Source organism: Tympanuchus pallidicinctus, unplaced genomic scaffold (genome assembly GCF_026119805.1).
Source record: "Tympanuchus pallidicinctus isolate F22 unplaced genomic scaffold, pur_lepc_1.0 scaffold5, whole genome shotgun sequence".
Taxonomy (NCBI): domain Eukaryota; kingdom Metazoa; phylum Chordata; class Aves; order Galliformes; family Phasianidae; genus Tympanuchus; species Tympanuchus pallidicinctus.
The window spans coordinates 11,242,755-11,267,386 of record NW_026294769.1 but is presented as its reverse complement, the minus strand read 5'-3'; the positions used below and the strand labels follow the sequence as shown (position 1 = coordinate 11,267,386).

General features: G+C 32.5%; 1 protein-coding gene across 3 annotated transcripts in view; it reads right to left on the bottom strand.

The window, feature by feature from the left end:
* Positions 1-10,559: 10,559 nt before the first annotated feature.
* The window catches only part of VSTM2A (V-set and transmembrane domain containing 2A), a 29,539-nt gene continuing 15,466 nt past the window's right edge, over positions 10,560-24,632 (bottom strand). The window contains exon 5 of one of the 3 annotated variants that reach the window (XM_052704392.1): positions 10,560-16,797. In XM_052704392.1, coding sequence (XP_052560352.1) covers positions 16,751-16,797 — 47 coding nt within the window. In that variant the 3' untranslated portion in view covers positions 10,560-16,750. The remainder of the gene's footprint in view (positions 16,798-24,632) is intronic. The other 2 variants (XM_052704391.1, XM_052704390.1) reach the window with 2 other exon arrangements.

Genomic DNA, 24,632 nt, shown 5'->3' with positions numbered 1-24,632 from the left:
TTTCACGCTGATTTTGAAAAATGAGACCACAAAATGCAGTCAGGTTAATGTATTGCAAGCTAAGGAAAATTGAGAAGCAAAGAAAAGTGTCAGAGCAGAAAAGAGGAGTAATTTAAGAAGCTGGCAGGGTCAGCACAAAAAGAACCCAAGAAAAACAGATGCCAGAACTAAATACCAGTTCTGGAAGGACTGAATCACTTATTGAGCAGCCATATATTGATGGCCAACAATAATTGACGTGGTTATAATACTGTTGTCTGCTTGGAATGGAGAACTTGCACAGTCAGACTGAAATTATTCAGAGGTCAAAAATGACTGTGTAATCAACAGTCTGCCTTTTGTTCATACAGATGCTACAATGAGCCAGATGTCTGCCCTTTAACACATCACTGTGCAGCTATCTGGTCTATAAACATAGCTTTCAAGATACAGTTAACTACTTAGATTATCCATTGCCATCTGATACTCTATAATATGTTTATGTGTCCAAATAGATTTTAAAAATACTCACAGTATGTGTAATCATCATGTCTTTGATAATTTATGCTAGAATGATAATAGATACAAAAGAAAATTTTGTAAAAAATTGTAAAAAATCCATGTAAATATATGGATTAGAATAGTCACTACTCTTTCCCTTAATCCTATGTAACTTGCAGTTAACTGGAAAAAGTTACATTGGCATGACATGGCACCAGTACATAATCCAAATTGTCCAAGTTATAATTTATATTTGACTTCATTGTTAACTTTTGTAAAAGCCTATCAAATAGGATGAACAGACCTTGAAAATCAGTGTGTTCTTTCCTGCAATACAGAATGATTCGTGCAATAACCTTTCTGAAAACTGTCTAGTATGCTCCTAAAAGCCACTAATAAGTGTCATATTTGGTAAGTCAGTTTTAAATTGAAAAGAACAATGTAGAAAGAGGAGGTTGTTGAGCTTTCAAATTTTTGTAAGGAATATAAAGACTGGAAAAAGCCTTGGCCACGTAGTACAAGTCTTTTCATTGAATCATTTCTAGTCTAGCTGTAACAGATATTTAGTTGTGGGTATAAAAGAGAAATTTAGAGCAAATAATGAATAAATGATATTTATGATACAGTATTTCATAAAGAATAAAGAAATGAATTATTTATTGTATTTTTTCTGGATGCTGTTTTTTTGAAGTAATGTATTTTCTTTTCTTTTGAGGGTGAAATACTGACTAATTTTAAGTAATCAACATTTTAGCATTATTTTATGTATGAACTTGTGTTTAAGATAGATGCCTTTTCAGGTGGCAAATTTTACTGAGTTTTTTTACAAGTATGCAGGTTTTATAACTGTTTTGGAATCTTTCCCAATTAGAAATAAGAAAGATAGTAGATAATTCTGAGTTTCTGCAATACATACAGCCAAGTGCTGTCATTGAAGATGATGTAATTTTAATTGCATGAATCTTGAAACCTTGATTGTGTGAATCAAGGGTAATTTAGCTTTAAATCAAAGTTTTCAGATTATCAAAGTATTTTGATCCTAAAATAAGGGAGTTGTTGATGGAAACCAAATGTGACTGCCACTTTAAAGTTGAATGTCGAATACACTGTTGGTTTTTGAAAGAAATGCTGGCAGCCATTGATGCCAGAATTAGTCAGTATTTTCAAAGTTAGCACAAGATAATTTCTCAACACCATAATAATTTTATAACCTGAAGCAGGAAAGAAGTATGTTGTCTTATGAACAGGTGGTAAATATTTGCTTTAAAACAATGATTTGTTTAAGGAATGTTAAACCAAAGGTATGGTAAACCAAAGAAGTGAAATGTCAAATAAAATGCTTCTTTCTGACTTTTTATTATTAATAAATATCCTTGGTCCCCTTCGTTACAATAAAGTCAGAGTACAGACCTCTTAATTTAACTAGTTATATTGTTCACATCTGAGAATTTATTCATGCAATTCCTCTTTGATCTCTTCTACTTAGAACTAACAAGAATTTGTTGCAGAATAACTAAATAGTTACCCTTTTTCAGTTGAGATATGGATGAAATTCAATGGAGGATAAAGTTTTCTAATGTATAGTTTACAAAGTGCTTTAGGATAGCTTAAAAGGAAGGACTATATAAATGTAAGTTGTCACTATTATTAATAGGAAACTCTATTAGAAAAGAAAGATAAAGAAATGATATATTGCCAGTGACAACGTGCAGAATGGCCAAATCGAATACTAAAGTCAAATTTACCACCTTGGAAAACAACCAAAAACTTTTAATGGTTCATGATTTTATTCAACTGAAAGCTTTGTGTTATTTCATCTTGTCAAGATATAGGAAAATATTTCTGAGAAATAGGAAAAAATGTCCACGTGAGAACTTAAGTTGAGATGTTGATAAACTTGTTTTAAAATGATGTAATTATTGTTGCTTCTCTGTGCATAAAAATGAAAAATTATGACTATGTCTACATGAATAGTTTGACTAGATTTCCACCATCAAGCAAAGTCTTGGTTTGTCTTGTATATGCATAAAAAATTCTGGACAAAAATCTTGGCAGAAAACCCAGCTGGATGTATGACTAATAGGATCCTGGACAAGGATATCTTTTAAAGAGTCACGATTTTCACTGATGGAAGACAAAAATTTGGAGATAAAATTTTAATATTAAAACAGGAGGAGGGAGATGTTTCATTGGAAATTTCATTGGTTATTTTGTTGCTGTTGTTTGTTTGTTTTGTTGATTGTTGTTGATTAAGCTGTAGACATTCTCCAGGTATCAGCAAAACTTTAAAATATTCATTTATTTATTGCTATCTTTGTAGAGATTTACAGATTTCTCATATCAGCAACATTAAATGATTCTGGAAGTGACCATAAGAAATGCAAGGGATAGGATTTCAAAGAGAATGTGAATTCCAGAAAAAAAAAAAAAAACCACTTCACAAATTAAAGCTTGATTGCAAAAGTATTGCAAAGAGAAAAAAAAAGATAAAAAAGGGGAACAGAATGTGATTTTAATGTGACTGTAAAAATCAGTTCATATAAGACAAAATCTCTAAGAAGATGAGAGTGGTAGGAAAAAGAGGGGTGGAATACTGAGCCAAAAGAGACAGGCAGAAATCCAGAAGTTTGAGGTGCGTCAACAGTTCAACGGATGAATAAATCTCCCTTTCAATTTCATAGAAATAGAAGCAAAGTTTTCAGACTATAAAATAAAAATCTTAAGAACTTCTGTGGTAGTTACTCAGAATATATTAAGTTCACTCGTTTCAAATAGTCAATTAGTTTTGAAGATTCATCTACAGTTTTACTGAGACTTCAGTGAGTGAAAGCACTTAGGGAACTCACTACATTTTTGTAGACTTGTTGAGGCTCAAGCTGAAGATCAAGATGTGTGCTGTATCCATATTCATTCAAAAAAGAATGCATTGGAAAAAGGAAGAGTAAAACAAAGTTATGACCTAGCCCTCCTGCTTAATACTAATTTCAACCTTCACTCACTTTCACTTTAGAAATCTCCTGACTCTACATGTGTCTACATGGATTTATATTCCATGAACATTTTCAGTCTTCCAATCAATCTGTATGAAATTTAAGTTTGGGCAAGGTCTTTTGCACCTGCTCTTGCTTCAATCAAAACTATTCCTGCATTAAAAATGAATGATATCAGTTGATTTTCTTTTATACCATTTATCATTTTATTTTTATTCAGCTGAACCTTTTCTGAGTTCTCTCTTTTCCATAAAGGAAAGTCACAAATGATTTTATAATTCAGTATGCAGAAATCAAACTCTGATGCATTATCTAATGATATAAAAATACATTTAGAAAGTGTTACAAAGTTGTCTACTATGTAAGGAAACTCAAAGTATGATTAATTGCATGCTGTAATTAACAATCCGCCATGCACCAAAACATCTTGAGACTGAACATTTTTGTAGAGATTTAACCAGATAATTTTCCTTAGGTTGAGATTATTCATAGTACGCTGAGTTCTGTGCGAAAATTTATTTTACCATGCAAATTTTTTTCTCTTTGTCTCTGTCCTGTTTTCTTCATCTGTCACATAGTGTAACCAGAATCACTGCACTAGTTTAAATTCAGATCTAAGGGCAAAGGCAGCTAACTGTTGAGCAGATTTATTCAATATTTTTATTCTCTTCCAAATCATTGTAACACTTTTATTCCTATGAGAATTTTCTTTATCTTGTACTTCATTTTCTCTTCACTAAACAACTACCAAGTTTTTTATTCATTGCTTCCCATTTGTTTTAGCAGGTACTATGTTTCTATTTAGTACTTTTTAACTTTTGATTGTATGAGTCTGTTTTAGTCGTTTCCTCCACACTTTTTAATACTAAGCATACTTGTATTGTCACTGGTATCATCACAGCTCAGAATGGATCCAAAGAATAGTCGAACCTTGTGATATAGCAATATGGGGGATAACTCACAATATCTGCCAGTTAAATCTACAAAATCAGTTTCAAAACAGATTCTGAGTATTTAACTCTGAAGTCTCTCACCTAACTGAGGAAGCACTGTGGTCTGTGTATATAGTCACCAGAAGATATTGGAATTTGTATTTTCAAGACTAAATTCTAAATGCAACTTGTTCCCCATTTCTTTTAAGTGTTGTTTCTCAGCTAGCAATACATTTTCTGTTAAGCAACTATTTAATTTCATCACATTATTATTTGAAATAATTGAAGCATCATTATTCTAATCTTCTCATAATAACAAATGAAGCGATTCTGTTATGTTGATTTCCTCTTTGACAAAATACTCTAGAATCTAGCTAACTTTGAATTTCCCTTCTAATCAGATCTTTGCCCTTGAAGACTTCTAGAAACCAGTAATATTAATAGTCTCTCATTTTTAGAAGGTGATGTTCTAAGAAAAATAATCCTAATTTCTCTCTCTGACTCGATGTTTTCTTTTTTTCCCACCCTCATCTTTTTATGCTAAACAATCTTACACATTACCATCTTAGGAAAAATGCTTCCAGTTTAGTGACACATAAAAGCTTCTTCTTCACTTTTGATTTTATTCCCATGACACTAAGGGACTGCAGTAGAAAATAAATGCATGAATGAATAAGCTTTCTGAGGACCCGTTAACAAACCCCACTACAGAAAAGCAAAACAGAGAAGTAAATAGAAAAGAACAATCATCCTTACCAAGTCAGTGACAGGCAGCGATCCAAGAAACACTCATTACTTTGAAGTAGTCAACCAAGAATATAGCAAGAATTTCTGGATGAATGTTGTTTTTGTACTTCTGTGATTGTTGTTTATGAAGATTGCATTTTGTATATAACCAGATTGTTGACCAAACTCTATCAGCCTGATTAGTAAGGTCTTTTTATTTTAACATCAGCAACTGTCTTGAGAAATCTTAAAGACATTGAAAGAAGGTAAAAAGAATTTTTTTTTCCCCAAAGAAGCTGTTACTGAGTGGAAGAAAATAAGAATGCTAAACTTCTTTTTAAGTGGCTTACAGGTGTGTGCCCCAAACTCTTAGACTGACCAAAGAGGATGCTACTGTTCACTGTATGGGGTTTAGATGTGCAATTTTACTTAAACTCAAAATCCTGGACCACTTAGGCAGTACCATTTTGATTTTCACTTTAACCTGGAATGAGGCAGGAAGGAAGACACACTTTAGAAAGTGAATCACACATGATATATGTTTTAGAGTAACTTGCCTCTGAGATCTAATCAAGAACATTTGTAAAAATATTTTGTCACAGCCAGAAAGACTTTCTGAAATGTAAAAAATCAGTCATACATCGTATCATGCACTCTGCAACTGAGAATTTGTGAGCTCTTTCTTATCAGCATTTGCTGACCTTTCTTAATAACATGCTTTCCCATGGACTCAGCCTTGGCCAGCAGTGGGTCTATTTAAGCTTGCTAGAATCAGTTGTGTCTGCCATGGGGCAGTCCTCTCTCTTCCTGCAGAAACCACCCTTACTATATCAAAATCTTGCAATTTACACTCAGTCTTAGAGAAAGGGATTCAATGCCTTCTTTTTCTTATAAGAAGATCATACGGAAGAACAAATAAACCTAGGAGTTCAGTTCTCCCACCTTTTTTTCCTCTCTCGGAATAAATCAGTATTTTCAAAATTGACAGATTTTCCAATTTACGTGGATCTTTATTCCTAGGGTACTTTGTGTTTTAATGAAATCCAATCAGGCTTTCTCAGTAAGATCACTTTTGTCTTCTTAATGTAATCTGGCCAGACAAATCCAACCATTGAATGACTTTACATACACTTTGGACAGCACAATCTTTCTCTCTTTGTACTTGTGTGGCAGGGATAACAGCTGAATTTCAGTGGGATCACATCAAATCATTCAAAAATTATTACCATTTTTTTAAAGTGAGTATGCCTTATGGTTTGTGGATATTTAGAATTCTAGTTGGGTACTTCAGTGATTTAATCAACAGGATGTGGCTGATACAGGAACTAACTATTTTTAGGTAAAACTACTAAGGTGGGATTTAATTCTAAGCCTTCTGTGCATTTTTATTTCTCTTATTTTGCTTGCCAGACTTGAATGATACATGATTAATAATTGAGAGTGTCATCTTTATAAGTTACTTTGCAATTGATGAATGGGAAGAAAAAAAAAATAAAATGAAGGAGGAAAAAAGAAAGATAAGAAGCTTGGGTTGCCAAATGGCAAAAGTGTGCTTCCATACTTCCTTCCCTTCTGCAAGGAAGAGATGCTAATTTATATGTCAACCAGAGTTTACTTGGTCTTTATGCATTAATTTCTACATTCCCCCATTTTCATATATGGTCCTTTGACTCTTGCTCAAGAGAATTAACAGCAAGATTACTGTGACTGAGTTAAGATTAAGACTTGATGATTGTTTGTTTGTATTTCCAGCCAAATTAAAAAACATCTATCAATTTATTAAATTGTTTTATGAATTTAAAATTCAAAGGGATCAGTTACATTGACTCAAATTGCCTGTACTAGTGGTCTACTTGTGACATCTTGAGGTAGCCACCACCTCTATTTCCTTCCCACTATTAACTGTAGACAATAATTTGTTCATAATTATTTTAAGCTTATCAAATTCTTCCTTGTAAAGCTTAGAATGTACTGCAGAAAAGTCTATTTTTTTTCACAGTTATTTAGAAAATATTTCTTGGGTTGTAGGAGTTATTGTGTGAAAAAAAATGAAAAGCCTGAAACAACAATACTTTTAGGAAAGTTTAGAATAACATACTACAGCTTTGCAAGAATTGCCATATCTATATTCCTACTTATACTGACAGTTCAAAACCTCTGGTATTTCTGCGCTGTTCATTTCTTTATTGCATAGAGAACATCCAGTTCTTTATTCAGTGTTCAATGTTAGTAATATCTATACAGTTTCTCAAAGATAGACAAAAGAAATCTTGTGGAAAAATATTCATGGAATAAGATGTCTAGAGGTTATTTTATACTCATCAGTTGTTTGTTATCTTCAGTTGTGAAACATGAAGATTTACTATCACTCTCACAAGTTTAAAACAAACAAACAAACAAACAGCTTTTCTGCTGGATTTGTAGATTTTAGTACAATCATTACAAAATATCCAGTTTTACTTTGAATTTTGCTATGCATATCAATTATTCATATAGCTATTTAGAATATGGTGGCGTTAGCCAACCCAGCTCCATTGTGAAATAGAGCTCTAACTGATAGCTACATTCTGGAATTGGTGATGTTTGCTAACGCACCCAAATCTGCATCTAGCATTCCTCAGCTGCACACAGCAAAAACATGTGGTGTCATTTTATTATCTCCAGAGTTTAGTATGTATTTTGCTTCAGATATATTATGCTACATTCTTTGTTTGTTTTGCTATCACAGAATCACAGAATCACAGAATGGCCAGGGTTGAAAGGGACCTCAAGGATCATAAATCTCCAACTCCCCTGCCACATGCAGAGCCACCAACCTCCCCATTTAATACTAGACCAGGCTGCCCAAGGCTCCATCCAATCTGGCCTTGAACTCTTCCAGGGACGAGGCATCCACAGTCTCTCTGGGCAGCTTGTTCCAGTACCTCTACAAGTGTGTTTTTTGTTGATTCTGTCGCATTGGACATCAGTCTTTCTCTGGAATGATTGATTACAGTGAGTACAGAAAGAAATTTTCCCAGTGATAGGTTGGCTTTGGTGAGACCTCGATTGCCTATGTAGTTTTTGTTTTTAAGTACAGCTGCTTCATCTGCAGTACATACTTTGTGTGGGTTCATCAGCTGATCTTGTGCCATCTACCTGGATGATGTTTCTTCGAAAGCTCCTCAGATGATTTTATTATTTTGGATGATCAGAAGTAGTTGTGACTGTTTTAAAACATTTTTTTGCCATTGCATATGCTTGTTGCCATACTGCACATAGTAAATTGTAATATTCAATGCTAATCTGGTAAAAAAAAATATTTGTACAAGTATTTCTCATCTACTTCAGCAGTGCTTCATGGCTTAGTAATTTAACTTGCAGAAAATAATTACAGAGTGCAATAGAGGAAGCCATGATAGAATCAGGACAAATAGAATGTTTTGGAATCTTCATAATGGGCATGATTAAAGGACAACTTCTACTATGCCATATATAACAGTAAATATTTCTGAAAAATGTCTCAGGTATGACTATTTAACAAAATCATTTTACAGAATAAGTTCATTGGTGTCTTTTCTTAAGGAAATATTTAACCAGATTTAATTTGTTAGGCATTTCTATATAGCTGCATGTGCTTGTTTGTATGTTACATATTCCTGGGAACTACCTAAGGCCTAGTCAGATGAAGAAGGGAAAACAGCTTATTAAAATAATAATAATAATAATAGTAATAATAAAAATAATAGTAACAATACTCTGTGTGTATGTTTCAAGGGTAGGTATTAATATTACTACTGGCAAGTACCTAGCAGTTGGAAAGTTCTCAAGAAAACACAAGTCATCAATCTGCCTAATCCATCTGCTGAGAAAAGAACTATGTAGCCATTAGCAGGTCTGTCTCTATAATCCTATGTGCATTTACATGACATATGTCTTATATACACATGTTTTTTACTTAGTAGTTAATTATGTTAAATAGCATTTAATTTACCAAATGCAAATAGCTCTAAGGTCACTATTTCTTTTTTGAAAGTGGCAACACAATAATCACGGCAAAATAGAAACTCCCAAATGGCATTTTAATGTTATGATGATAAATCAATGACTTATTCAATACGTCTACTAAAAGAGTTCATTTTACTACTAGGTATAGTTGATAATTCGTGTTCCATATTGGTTAAAGTAATTTGGCACAGTGTGCTACCTTTCTCTTTGTTTACATATATTCTATTTAAATGCTGCCAAACCTTTCCAAATTGAAAGCAATAAAGCTCATCTGTAAGCTCTAGGTGGAATAGTATTCTTCAAGTCCACATGTGGAGGTAATTGTTGAGGAAACAGTCTTTTTTATGCATTCATATTAGAAGTGTTAATCACAAATACAATATGCAAGAGATATTCCTGAGTATTTTTTTTTCTTCAAAATTCTTTATTTTTCAATATTCTATTATTCATTTTTCCTGGGTGCTAGCTGTCTTATAAAAGGAACAACTTTTCAAGTTAGACAAATCCCAGCCAGTGTCCAGAGCAGCATATATCAAGCAGCATGCATTGTGATTTTAGATGAGACGTCTTAAATGTACCAGACATCTACCATATCTAGAATCTAAACAATGCCAAATAATCCTGCCCATGTGCACAGTATCTTTGTGTATGCACAGTAGGTCTTATGGTTTGCAGGATTGTTGGTGTCATTACATGCATTATTTCTGCTGCTGCAAATATATAATCAATCCTTTCAGAATTTATTTCCTTACTGGCTTATGAACACTTACTGGAAAGTAAAACATCAGTTTTGCTCCAACAGCTTTCTCCCACTGCCTTCTTTACCAGCATCTCATATCTGATTAGAATGATTTCCAGACAAACATTTTTGTTTTTACTATTAAGACAAATATTTCTTGAAACATACACAGCTACAGTATGTAATAGGGTTGCTTGTTAAGCCTTTTTTTTTTTTTTTGCTATGTTGATTGCTATGAGCTTTTTAAAACAACAAAAAAAAAATTGTTTTAGGGAAATTGAAGAAATTTTGCCTTCTGTTTTCTGTGTCATACAGAGGAACTCAAAATATGGGTGATTTAGCTAGGACACCCATTTTTTACTTCATTTTGTCTGTGCTTCACATGATACTGTATCTACACAAATATAACATATAGCATGCCTGATTCACCAAATTAAAAACATTGAGGTCATCTGGTAAGTATGTTAACATTTATTTTTAATAATGTATGAATTCTTCCTTTTCTGTAATGGTGTACAAGCAATGTTTTTGAAACCTGGATCAGTGTTGGCTAATAAACAAAAGCTGAAGTGTATTGTAGGTTACATGAAAATTTGGCTTTTTTTTTTTTTTTAATAGAAAAATAACACAACTGCTGATTATTTGAAAGTCCATTAAATCATTTGGCATTGAAAATAGTCAGCAGCAATTAAATCAAATCTTTATCAGAAGTAACAAAGTCATCATCTCCTATTCTTAATATATACACTGATTTCATATACAGTATATATAACTGCTTAAAAATCTAAAAGACATAATTTAAAAGGTCATTTATACAAATCTTTTTTGTAAGAAATGCTTCAAACTTAGCTTCTTCAAAGATTTATATGAAACAGTTTATTTTAAGAAGTAATCATCAAAACTAATCTTCTCTCTTGTTTTTCAAGTCTACGGTATATAAAAAGAGGAAAGAAATTAATTGTCTATTATGTACATTTCAGATTCCTTATAAGCTGTCACTGTAAATAGCCTCATATAAACATAAGACCTCTTTCTGTGCTGTTATGTCAATGTAAAGGAGCATTTTAATGAATAAAAATTTCATTGGCTTCCATCTGAGGGTCCTCCATACTATAAGCATCATACAGCTGGATTTAAATGGATGCTATTTATAATAGGACTGTTAAGAATGGGATGCAAAAAAAAAAAAAAGAAAGAAAAAAACTTGAAAAGAAATGCCCACCAAAAGCCATTTTGATTCAAGTGTTTGTTGTGTTTTGAAGCTTTTGGAAAATCACCAGTTTGTGATATTCTTCCAGATTATTTATAACTTTATCTTTTGCCATTTCTTTTAAACTTTTTAACAGTATGCAATAAATGCTGAGCTGCAGCAATTTTTTTTTTTATTTCCAAACTCAAAGCAGTCTGCCAGTAGCAGTTACAGGGAAAACTACTGTATCTGTGAAATGTACAAAAGACTTCAGTCTTTAGCTGTAGGATGACAAATAACCCAACACAAACAAATTTCTCTTTTGCTCCTTCCCTATAAACCTAACAGCAGAGATATTTTGAGATTATAGTCCACTGCAAACAATTAGCTTGCTAAATTAAAAGATTTTATTTTTTTTCAGATTTTTAATAGCAAAGAAAGCATCATTTTGCCCTCAGTAACACTGTAAGAACTGAGTAATCAGAAACGAATTATTGATGTGTTTTTTAGACTGATGTGTTGGCAAGAAAAGCACAAAAAGGAGAAAATAAAACAAGATTTCAGTTACAGTTGATCCTCAAGAAAACATAACTTTTCTCCTTCTTTTAAAGTAATTCAGTAGTTGGTTGTGATTCATTTTTACAGACAAATTTAGCCTTTTTCTTTGCTATTGTTTTCCTCTATTGTTTAGAAGAAAAGCAGAACTATATACAATCTTTCAACTACATTAATGTATGTGAAAATTTTATGACTGTGAAATCAAATAAAACAATACTGAGGAAGCTCAGAACAAAAGCTATCTATAATAACTTGCATTAAGCAATTTACTTCGTGCTTGGTATTGTTTAGATAAGCTAATTAGGGAAGATTAACCTTTAAATTTTTATATTCTAAAGTACATTGATCTCATACTTGGTTCTTAATGCTTTTAGCTCTGTAAACAACGTTTGACATTTGCCAATAGTAATGTCAGGGACAAATGTCCCCCATCTTACAGGTAACAAAGATTTTAAACTGGGTTTTTTAGGTTTTTTTGTTTGTTTGTTTTGTTTCATTGTTGGTTTGGGTTTTTTTTGAGAACATGAACATGTTGAGGATTGGTAGCAATGCAGTCTACTTTTTGTTTTTAGTGGTGAATTAAATGATGACATTATTGTAGAAATCATTACTTGGGAAAGAAATGCTCAACACTGAAATGTATTAGGTATGCAGTACGACTTATTTTTAAGTAATGGCCACTACTCTATTTTATTTAAAAGAAACAAAAACACTTTAAGGAATTAACGTAAGAAAAAGCAGTTCTCAGATGTTTTCTGATCTCGAATCAGAGGTACTCAATTACATACGGAACTGCAAGAATTTTATTGCTGTTGTGCCTCTAATGTTTATACATAGTTCCAATATTTGTGTTTGTGTATGCCCTAATTGAAGTATTCAACACTGAAAATTAAACAAATAACAACAATTCAGGATAGATTCAATGTTTACCTTTCAAGTTTTCCAGTGTCTTTCTTAACACAAAGTCTGAGTCAGTCCTAACACAGATTGTCTTTTTTTTTTTAAACTATGGAGTGCCCAATCATCTGCTCAATAAATTTATTTGAAGAATCCAGAAGAGACCATTAAGAATGGAAGTTTTAAACATATTACTCAACAAATTGCAGACATGAACTTCCAGAGTTCAGAAGAAAATTGGTAACCACTGAACCAGAGGAGAATTTACAGGACAGGCTCTGTAGCAATACTAAATTTTATTAGTATTACACAAGTGCTAGAGATTTTTGTAAGTGTAATACAAAAGCTAGATGAAATAGTAGAACACTGATTATATGTAACGGATCTGTAATACGTTTCTTTCAGTTTCACAAGATATAACAGTTCAACATGTGTTCTGTGTTTAGATGGCATATTCCTTGAAATACAAAAACGTTTCATACTCACCCATGCTTACTCTTCTATTAAAAACAAAAGCTGTTGGAAAAATCTGAAGAAAATCAAATAAAGGGTGAGGTCTTGAGAACGCCAAGAAACAAGCATGAATAAAGTAAATGACTCCTCAAAAATAAATTTTTTATTTCTTTCTTTATTCGTTTGTTTGTTTATTTTGTAGAAACATTAAGGACATTGGCTTTTGAAAGATTTATCTACCATTAAATGTAAGCTGATGATTTCAAGTACCTAACTCAATGGAACTTTTAAGTATTTATTTATTTTTTGTTAGTGTTAAGCCCAAAATGGAACTGGAGCCAATGTTGAAAATATTATTTGTTCTATTACTACATCAAATATTCCTAACAAAAGCTGTATGTAGAAGAGAGAATGCTGTGGCTTAACTTCCTTTTTGAGAATTCCTTCTTGCTAAAGGCTGATTCCTAACTTGAAGAACAATGCTTAAGCAACAGCATAAAATTTTAAAATACTATAATTACTTTTGTTAGGAGCTGATGCTGTGACATCTGTAGAGTTTGACAGAAGCTATAAAGCCAATGTCTATATCTGCAACCAGAAAGGCAGGACTTATCTAATTTGGAAAAAGAAAACTAGTATTTTCCCTTAGTATCTCATGCAAGATTCAAAGGCCTTGTGAAAGTCCCACTGATTTTCCATCATTCTTCTCTTTATCCATTTTTATGCTGACACCTGAAGAAAAATAGCAACATCAAAGTATGGCACTTACCCTGGTAATGTCTTCTAAATTGTTATATCACTCCAGTCTGAGCAATTTAGAATCCAACTTTTAATTTCAATTGGTTCTTTTTGGTCTCATTTCCTAATACATGGCAATTTACATCTAGCATTAACCAAAACACAGTATCAAATTAACATAATAATCAGAGGCTAACTTTAATAATGTGTGGCTAAACTACTTATGAAAAATGTCATTTATAAAGCTGTTTTTGTCACTGAGCATTGTCTGTATGAATATGTGCATACCAGAATATTCATACAATATATATAATTTTATTTATACAAAATATATATGATATTAAGCATTTGTTTGTTATTGAGATTGGTGGAAACTTATGTTTCCAAAATCCACATGGGAGATTCTCAGAGCATCCTTTTGTAGATATCTACTGCACAGGGAAAATGTGTTCTGAAAGTTTGGTTCAGAACCTGATGTATTACAAGAAAGAAACTTCAATGAGCTCTGGCTTTTTTTTTTTTTTTTTTTTTTTCTTTTTTCCTTTTTGTCTTCAATCCAAATTTTTGCACAGGGATTCATTCAGCTTTATCAGCAGGCTAATAAACTGTTATTAAAATGAGGAAGATTTATTGAATACACAATATTCTTAATGAATCGTGAATTTGGTGTTGAAATAAAAGAACTTTGTCCCTTTCCTTCTTCTAGCAGTCATTCTGTTTTGTGTCTATTAGTTCATACTTTTAGTCTCTATCTATGCTGAGATTTTCTATAAAACTGATAACTGACTATTCTGTCAAACTTATAGTACTGAAGACATGGGGAAGGTAAACTAGATCTGCACAAATATGTTACCCTCTTCCAAAGCATCAGTGTGTTACTCTCTGATTCTGCATTATACTTAGTTGCTTTTTTTTCTCCTATGAAATTAGTGCGGAAGACTTATGAATGTGTAAGAATGGGTCCTTATGGACATTTTGAAATAAAATGTTAGGACTTTAAACCATAGACTGGTGAGATATTAAATATAATTTTTACTTTCTCTTTTTTTTACTTCAAAACTGGAGAAATCACACAGCTGACCACTTTGCAGCTACTTAATGCTGTTGTAAACAGATCATAACAAGCACATGATATACATGATTGTCTGGGCTGATAAATGGCAGTGTCTGGATTGTTCAGCATCAGTGGAAGGAGGGAACAAGAAAAAAAATTCCTTCCTGATTGCAGCTGCAAATGGAAGCAATTTTTCTTTCCTGCATTAATGAATGCAATTCATGTAATGCATATTGCTACAGTCAACAGCAAAATTTTCATGTTCGGTTCACAGACATAAAGTATTTTAATTAAGAATATCAATGAGCAATGACAATTCACTTCCAGAAAAAGCAAAGAAAGATGATTCTTTGGCCATGTAAAAGGAGTTGTTTTTCTGTGAATACAGTTTATCAGTGTAAAGAATTCACTTTCCTAACAGTCTTTGATGAAAGAATATTCTTTAAGCCATATTATGTTTTATTTTTCTGTTTTCCTTTTCTAACCTTACTTCACATGCAGTATTTGACATTAAGCCTGCATTTTACAGTCTCTAGTGATAAAATCACTTCATTTGCTATAAACATCACAAATTAAAAGAGCTTTCAGCAACTGAAATCCAGTACAACATACACAAAACTAAAGTAATTCATTGTCTAGAGACCATAACAAATTTTAATGTGCATTTACAGAGTAAACAGAGGGTTGAAAGTTGTCAAACCAGTGGAAGTGAAGGCAGGTATTACAAAATCCACACAGTACAGAATTACAAATTAAAAAGAGATGGTTTGTCAAAAAGAAGAAAGAAAAAAGAGAGAGACAGAAAGAAAGAAAGATGTTTGTTGGTGGCACATCATACAGATAATATTAAAAACTGGCTTGCATGAGGACCAAAGTATATTCTACTTGGAAGTTATATCACACAGACTGTAAGCAATTTACAGAATTTAAGTTAGTTTTGCATATACAGAAGTTGCAAAATAATAGAAAACACATTGAAATATAGAACACACATGAAAAAGAAAGATGTATATATATAAACCTCCACGCAGTCATCAGGGGTTGGCCTAAGTCAGCAATTGCCACCGTTGAACAAGAAACATACTAAAAAAAAAAGCCCACAGAGAAAAAAGAATAACAATAACAACAAACTATTTTCATTTGTTTTCAAAAAAAGAAAGTCCTCTGGTCTGCTTAGCTGCTCTGCAGAATTTCTTTTCTGCTTCCTATTCCTCATGCAGGGAAAAAATAAAAATAAAAATAAAAAAAAAGAAAGAAAGAAAGACAGAAAGAAAGGAAAAAGAAAAAAAAACACACTTTTTGGCAGAGTCTGTGGGATGGGTTGGGGGGTCGATGTTGAATCAATATTCTTCATCTCATTATTTGGCCTCTGTTTGCTTCTAGGCTTGAACAATTCTTTTAGCGTAGGAAGCCAAATGTCATCCATGGTTAATTCTACAATACTGATGACTCGCAGACTAACCCCCGAGAAGTCAAGGATGAGGCTTCTCCTCGCCGAAAGAGAAGGAAACTAGGTCTTCTGTTATGAAACATTTGATTACATCACACCAGTTCTCTTCAAACAAAAGATCAGTGATATTCCAAAGAAAATAAGATATATCAAGAAAATGTGGTATCCTCTTCCTTTTATAATATTTATTTATTTATTTATTTATTTAGTATTTTTGTTTGTACTTCCTGAAGAAGGTGCTCCTTGTGTAGAGATTTAGAGTACATTGGGTGCAGAGTGATGGTTGGAGGTTAGGGTCAACTTTGCTGTCCGCTCCGTGGATTTTACAGGCGATTTGCTCTTTGCTTTAAGAAGAGAAAGTGATATTGGAAAAAGTCAGCACTTTTAGATTAAAGCAAAGCACCCTTCACAAAGCCACAAACAAGAAGCAGGACAGAAAGTCCATGGCTTGTAGCTATCCTCGCACCTGCGGAAGAAGTTATAAGATATTCGCTCATCTTGCAGATTTCCAATGCTCCTTATAAGGCTGTTTTAAACATACACATTTATATATTTAATTAGCTCGCCAGGTTGGCTCTGGTGCCCATGAATGTCTTGGCATGCACTGCAAATAACAACACATACAAGTATTTCAGTCCCAGAAGGTTTTCTGCTTTGTTTTGCTTTTGTTTCTTGTCTGTTTTCTTTTTTTCTTTTTCTTTTTTTTTTTTTGCTGTTTTTTTTTTTTGTTTTTTTTTATTTAAAAAAAAAACAACAAAAAACAACAACAACAATGTTATTAAGTGGAACAATATACCAAGAGGAACAAATTCAAACATTTTCAACTTCAAAGCATTCTCTATAAAATTGTTTCCATCATTGCCTTGTAACAAAAAGAATTATCTACTAGCTACAGAATATTCCCTTGTAAAATAAAAGAGATACTGGCAAATGACTGTGTTATTTATAAGGGGGAGAGAAAATGCTAAAATGTGTGAAGCGCTTATTTTGAGCATGAATATTTTCCCTGGCTATATATATTTTCAAAGAAAGCTATAACAACAATGATGTATATTATTTTTCTAAATGTAGCTGTATATTTTAAGCTTGTTACCAAAATAAAAACAAAACAAAACAAAACAAAAAAATAGTCAGTGCTACTCTAATTGAAATGTTGTCACACCAAGGACATGAGTACTTAGACAACTTGCATGCTAAATCTCAGTGCTTAATAATGCTCTATTATAAAAATTAGATTTAGAATTTGAAATACATCACTTGAGTAAATATCATGCATTTACTTTGATTATGCCATATGTATGTTATAACAGATTAACACATGATTAATAAATGTATTGCTCTGTTGAAAAGGATGAATGTTATTAATGGTTACAGGCATCAATTCCATAAAACAGTACTAATAGTGTTATGATAATGGTATAAGCATCCATAATATGTTGGACATTAAATAATTGATTATTATCTAAAAAATCTATTAATCATGAATAAGTTACTTTTGTAAAGAACTGAATATTAAATTGAATACCAAATTCCTTTGCAGCCCTAAAAAGCACTTATATCTTCTCAGTAAGAACATGCACAACAAAAGCCAAATGAATTCAAGGCAAATGATTTTTTTTTAAAATTTTTTCAGACATTTTTTTACAGAATACTTCTCAATATCTAATAATGTTTATAAGTGTAGGACTATTATTTTGGTTTCTACTTTTATCCCTTCAAAAATGGGGACTAAAGTCAATCCCAGATCTCTTAACACAGCTTCCTTCTGTAAATACACAATATGAGATATTGCACATATAGTAGTTATCACCATAGACTTCTTCTCTGAGTGAATTCCCTACTGCATGCAGGGAAAAACAGGAAGCATGCTTGCTTCTTACTCACCTAACAATGCTAACCTTCCTGTACTGTATGTACTGCAGTAGTTTGCTGGCCTTCTCAAAACATTTGTTTTGTATTAGGAAAAAGCAAGAAGCCTACTACAAGTTCTTCCTGTGGGTTGCTCTTATGCAGGCAGTATTTATGTACTGGTACACAAGTGTTGAGTTCTATTTCAAGTTTGGATTTTATTGTGGCATGGCTTTATTCTGTCTTTTATTTAAGGTGTAAAATATGTCATCTGACATATCCTAAAGGCTTTTCTTTCCCTAAGTACGTTAGCAGAACACAGTTACAGAATCTTTTTTAGTGTAAGATGGTTTCACATCATACTGAATTATTTTCATCCATTACACTGGCATTCAAATATCTTTTTGATTTAATTAGAGAAATACACTGCTTAAGACAATTACAGTGCATCTCCAAGGCAATGGAGACACATTTATTCTACACAAAACATATACAATGCAAATGAAGACAAATACTCACAAGAGTCTCATGGATATTTTTCAAGGATTTTTAAAAACAGTGGTATTATAATTTCAGAATTTTAAAGCTGTAATATAGTGTGGAAGAAAAAAACATACAATAAAAAACAGACTTGACTTGTACTATTTCACAGGGGGGAAAGCAATACCTTTATATTTACAAGCAAAACATTAACTTTTTTGTTTGATTGTTTGTTTTTTCAGTATAACAATCCGTAAGTCTCAAATTAGGGGTCAAATTTTGCAGACACATTATAAAATTATATATATATATATATTGTTCAATCATTGCATAAATCACGAAACTCTCCACAAACTGTATCATGTTCTACATGTATATTCTTCTGTAAATGAGTTTGTTTTTCTTTATATTGGAATAATTTAGATTAGAGTACACACAGAAAGTGCAAGCTAAATACAGGTCACATGAAAAAATACTGGGGTTATAGTAACATTAATTCAGCTTCTAAATGAAGAGAGAAGTTAAGATTGCTGAGAAACAGTTTAGACATATCTTAAACTGTGTCCTTTTTATGGTTTCAGGAACTGGTTGTTACATCCTAATGTCACAGCAGAACAGAATTTACTGGTTTAGTAGTGTCCAAAATGATGTCAAATCCAAACTAATACATATCATTAGCGTATCACCCTCAGTGAAATTGATTCGTAGTCTTCAGTGACAAATAAGATTGCTAAGTGCACTCTCATCTTTTCAGTGATGCTTTATGGAATGCAATTGGCTTTAAAAATCATAGAATCATAGAAATATAGAAATATTAAGATTGGAAAAGACCTCTAAGATCATACACAGGTTTGACTTATTATTTTTTTTTTTCCCAGAGATGCACAAAATAATTTAATTGGTTCTCTTATGAACACAAGAGGCTCTTTAGATTTTGGGAGAGTGGAAGCTCCAAACGTAGAATATTAATGTAGCAAAACTCAAAGCAGCCTTTCCAGAATTATTCCTTTTTTTTTTGGTCAGTCATATTAGTTCATATTCTATTATTCTGCTTTCCATCTTGATAGAGTAAAAAGAAACAGAAATTTCTATTTTGATTGCAAATCCAAAAGTCTTAAGGTGGATAAATCAGAGATTTTATTGCACTATTTTAAATGTAAGTTATAAGAAAATTAAAGATTGAAACTCATATGTCAAAAAACACAGAGTATTCAAACTTTGACTTTTCATACAGATCTGCTTTTGGTATACATTTCTGACTCGAACCGAAATAGTATCACTGAAAGTGTGAGTACAATAATATAAGTAAAACACTGTAGATCTAGATGTGGATTTTCTTAATCAATTACTCATTTCCATGTAATTTATAACATTATTTTCTAATTAACATAATGAAAAATAAAATAGCATTGAGCAAAATTGGACTATAATTATGCTACCCCCAAAGACAATAATTTGGAAGAAAAATGATGGTAGGTATGCACATTTTATTTCTACATTGTTAGTTAAGTTCTGCTTGATGTGTGAGTCAAGGTTACCCGCATTTTGGCCTACCAATCACTGTGATTCTTGATGTGAGAAATGTATTCTCATGTGTTGTGTTTTTTTGTTTTCTGCCACTGACACACATAAAAAAGAACATTTCTACATGAAATATTTAGCTTACTCTAAATGCTGTTTTGCCAAAGGCATATGATAATGAGATAGGGTTCTGTGCAACATTACAAAAGAGTGGTTTATGACATTAAATTATGTGGAACTATGGTTTCACATAATTTTTTTTTAATATTAGTTTATATTAGTTTATATTTGTTGGGTTTATTTCTGTACTTTTAGGTTTTATTTACATAAATGCCCGGAAAACAGAGAAAAGAGAACAATTGCAATTGATAATTTTGATCTGATGGTTTAAAATAATAAATTTATTTGCCACAAAAACTTCATGGCTCATAGTATACACCTCAAGGTTTTAAGCACCAATTTTGACCTGCTAATGAAATTAATTTTAGCATGTAGTATTATAAAATGTTGTGAATCAGATGAAGTTATAAATTGTTATTTAATCCCTACCTGATTAAAAAGCTTGTTCCTCACCACATATCTGAATGACTACAATACTTCTCTTTCACTAGGATACTGATCAGAAAAAAAACTGTATTAAAAACTTGTATAAAAACCCAAGCAGAGAAAAGCTAATGCTGGTTTCATGATTTTGGTCATTTATTTTTCACAGCTGGAAAAACAAACAAACAAAACAACACCACCATCAAAACAAAAACAAAAACAAAAGAAAAAACTCCCCTCCAATTTATAAACTTAGCAGTTAGCTCAGATTCTACAGCTTTAGAATTCCTTGTTTATAAAAGCACATTGCACAGTTTGCCACGTTAGATATCTCACACTTTCCATTTGTAAAGCTGGAAATTTAGCAAGTTTAGCATTCCTTGTGCTTAGTAAGATCTGTAAAATCATCAAGATGAAATAGTGTACTGCATTCCAATCTTCAATATTTAATGCCTCTGATGACTGGACTCTTATTTTTGCTTAAAACTAGCAAATTATTGTCATATAAATAACAGAGAGGATCTATGTGAATTTGTCAGCAGTGCTTTGATGTCTTACTAAACATGTAAGTTCAGTGAGGAAATACTTCAGTTTCTTTCAATTAATAAGCCACTGACCACAAAATAAGATAAACTTCTGAGTAGTATCTTGTTTTCATGCTGAGCAGAACATGAAAAGCACAGCCAGTTACACAAAAGTCCACCCTAGATTCTTCATATGTATTACATAATGCTAAACTAACTGCCTATATAGTTGTCCTTTGTTTACTAATGTTCAATACCAGATATTTTTTTTCAACTATTGATTTCTGAAATCATGCAGATGTTAAAAAAGCTATTTTTTTAAATTATTTTGATTTTTTATTTTTGGGGGAAATTTATGTTGACATCTTCCATTTTGAAGTGCTCTCTTTGCTGTTGTGTAACACTCAAGTTTGCTGTATATTTTGTTAAATTTGAAACAGCCTTCTCAGCCCCTGTTTCAGCAGCATAAAATCATATTTTTCTATGATTTCCATGTAAAATAAGTAAAAGTTCATGAAACATCTGCCTTAATTTTATTGGGGAAGTTCATGAGTCATTACATTTATTGGAAGGCATTTGCATTTTTATGTCTAAAATTGTTAGTGAAACCATGTATGGTTGATTTTATTGGAAATTTTATATGAATGTGTCTCACATAGGTTTGAAATAAAAGGTTCTTCCTCTCTGGCTTACCAATTGCTACATTTTTTGTTCTTTTGAACTGCAGAAATCATAGTTACCTATAGCTTTTATGTATGACTGGCATATATACTCACACTGGGTAAGAAAATTTCCCTTCAACAAATGTAAAGTATTCTTCCTTCCTCAGAGGAATTAGTCTTTGTATTTATTTCAAGGATCAGTCATTTGTGTTTGATTTTGGGGAACCAAGTAGTAACAAAAATAGCAGGCATTACATTCAGGTCTCCTCAAATAGTAGATACTTCTATTTAGTCTTCTAGTCCATCTTTCTCCATTGGCTGTACAGTAGTCAGATTTCTGCCAATTCAAATAATGTGAATTGCCCATCACCCAGTTATGTGTGAATGTACAATACAGGGCAAATAGATCCACCTTATATGCCAGAAGAAAAAATTGTGATATTTATGATACTGTGAGTTTCTTGCATTTTGGAAGAAAATTACTGCTTCAAACCAGTGGCAATGTAGAAATTAATATGAATTTTGAAAAGAATGGTAATTTATGAAAGGTTATGTATTGGTGCAAATTTAGAGTAGGCTATGTATTAAATTTCCGTGAAATCTATTTACTTAGACTTTACATCCAATGTGTAGTTTCGCTGATTTGCATATCACTTTTTATGCCTGTGACACCCAGAAATCAAATGAGGAAGAGGGATGGGCTCCTAGATGGATGGTTATTCCTTAGCTTTCTCTAGGTTAAAGCACCCAGGCAAATGGGTATTTGGTGCTGTTATAGGTCAAAAGAAAATGACAACTTTCCATCTCTGAGCAGGGCAGAGATTTATGTCACAATAACTCCATCAGCTGGGCTGGCACATATCAGTCTTGAACTGACTCATAATATGCCTACAGACATGTTCAAATGAAAACTTGAGATAGAAATCCTTGGGAGAGGAAAAATCTTGAGAGACTTCATATGTTGGTAGCATGTCACAAAATGATACTTGGCTTCAGGGAGTTGTCCAGAACTAGTCATAATAAATCTATGGAGAGATATCAATATGATGAAAGAAAAATGGATGAATAGAACTTGAATGGATTCTGCAATTTCACAGTGTTAGGATGGATAGTAGTGGAATTACTAGCACACTGACGTGACCATATGTCAAACTGATAAGGAATACGCTGACTCAAACAACTAGAGGACAAAACCGAATAGGGACTAAACAACTCAAGTCAAAAGCTGTAAGGTTTACGAACCTTCACTCTATGGAGGCAGAATGACAGACTGTTTAGCTTAATTTCCTCCTATAGACAGCATCTTTTTCACCTTACAGCTGGAAAAAAACATCAGTATTAACTAAGGAGGAGGTGTATGACCACCAAAGACCCTTGTTGAAAACTCCCAAATTGTCTATACACAACTGCGTTGCTATCCTGAGGGCAGTCTCAGACCTAAAGTAATATAACCTAAAGTATATAACAATGAAAACACACATTTCCCTTTGTTGATCCCCCATCCATGGAGAAAGATATGAGACTCAAGACAACATGTGATCCGAGGAAGTGGTGAAATCTCTCTCTCTACATATCTGTCTTCTCTTTTTCTTGATCTTTTACTAATTTCTCTTTATTTTCCATTACCTAAATGTGCCTTAGAGTAGTTGATAAGGAAATAACACGTATGTCAATACCCTTATCCATAATGCTTACTAATTGTTGTTAGAAAGTTGTCTTATTTTGTCTCAAAGTGGTTGATTAACTGTTCTTAGAAAGATCAATGAACTGTCTTGTATTGTTCCTCTCAGCATCTGTCTAATTCCATCGTTCCTGCAAAACCTGTCTAGTACTCTATCTGAGAGATTTCAAAGATTCACCTTCTTCCCAATCCACTGAGTGAGATGAGGCAACATATACCGGATTTTACATCTAGGCTGCTTTCTACACCTCTCCTTATATCAATCCATGCCTAAGGTAAAATTTATGTTGTTTTTCCTCTACAGCATATCTGGGAGATTTGGTTTTCTTTTTAATTCTTCAAGCAATACTTTGATCTTTTTTTTTTCTTTAATTCTTCACTAGAACCAGGCTTCCTAACTGGGACATCATTCACTATTGATTAACACGTATTAACATATGAAGTTAAAATCAATACTAATATTTTCAAAATGTAAGCCGTAATAGAAATAATTGGAATTATTTGACCATGTCATTCCTTTACTCTGAATAGGCAGCAGAGGTGGGGTAAGATCCCTAAACATATAGCTGAATTGGATGGCAATCAATATTGGTACATTTGTGTACTGTTCTGATGAGAATAGTGAAAAATCTGCTAGATTTGAATCCATCTTTTTTCATAAAAATGAATTGCATGATGTTATTGACTTTGCTGTCTCTTATCTCCTTCATCTTCAAATTCACTATTACCATTTCCATCAGTTCATTTCATTCTGTGTTAATAATGCAGCTTTATTTAAATTGCATTAATATCTGGTTTTGAACAAAAAAAGTATTTTGCACACTAGCATGCTAGAAAATCCTGACACAGTTACGCATTGGCTTCATGAGTTTCATTCATGTCTATAGAAGTGTTCATATGTATGGAAGCTTAATGAGTCTGCAGGTGAGCTCGGGTATCTGGGCAGATTATATCATCAAAGATTCAGTTTCTGAAATTTCAATTTTCCCAGCATTTTCATCTGCTGTTCCTGTAAATATGCTGAGAATACATCAATAAATTTGATACCCATTTCAGAAAGTAGAAGTAAATTAAATACATAGAATGTCTTAGGTTGGAAGATCATCTATTTCAAACCCTCCTGCTGATGGCAGGGTTAGATCAAGTTGCCCAGGGGAATGAAGTGGAAATTAATTGTCTC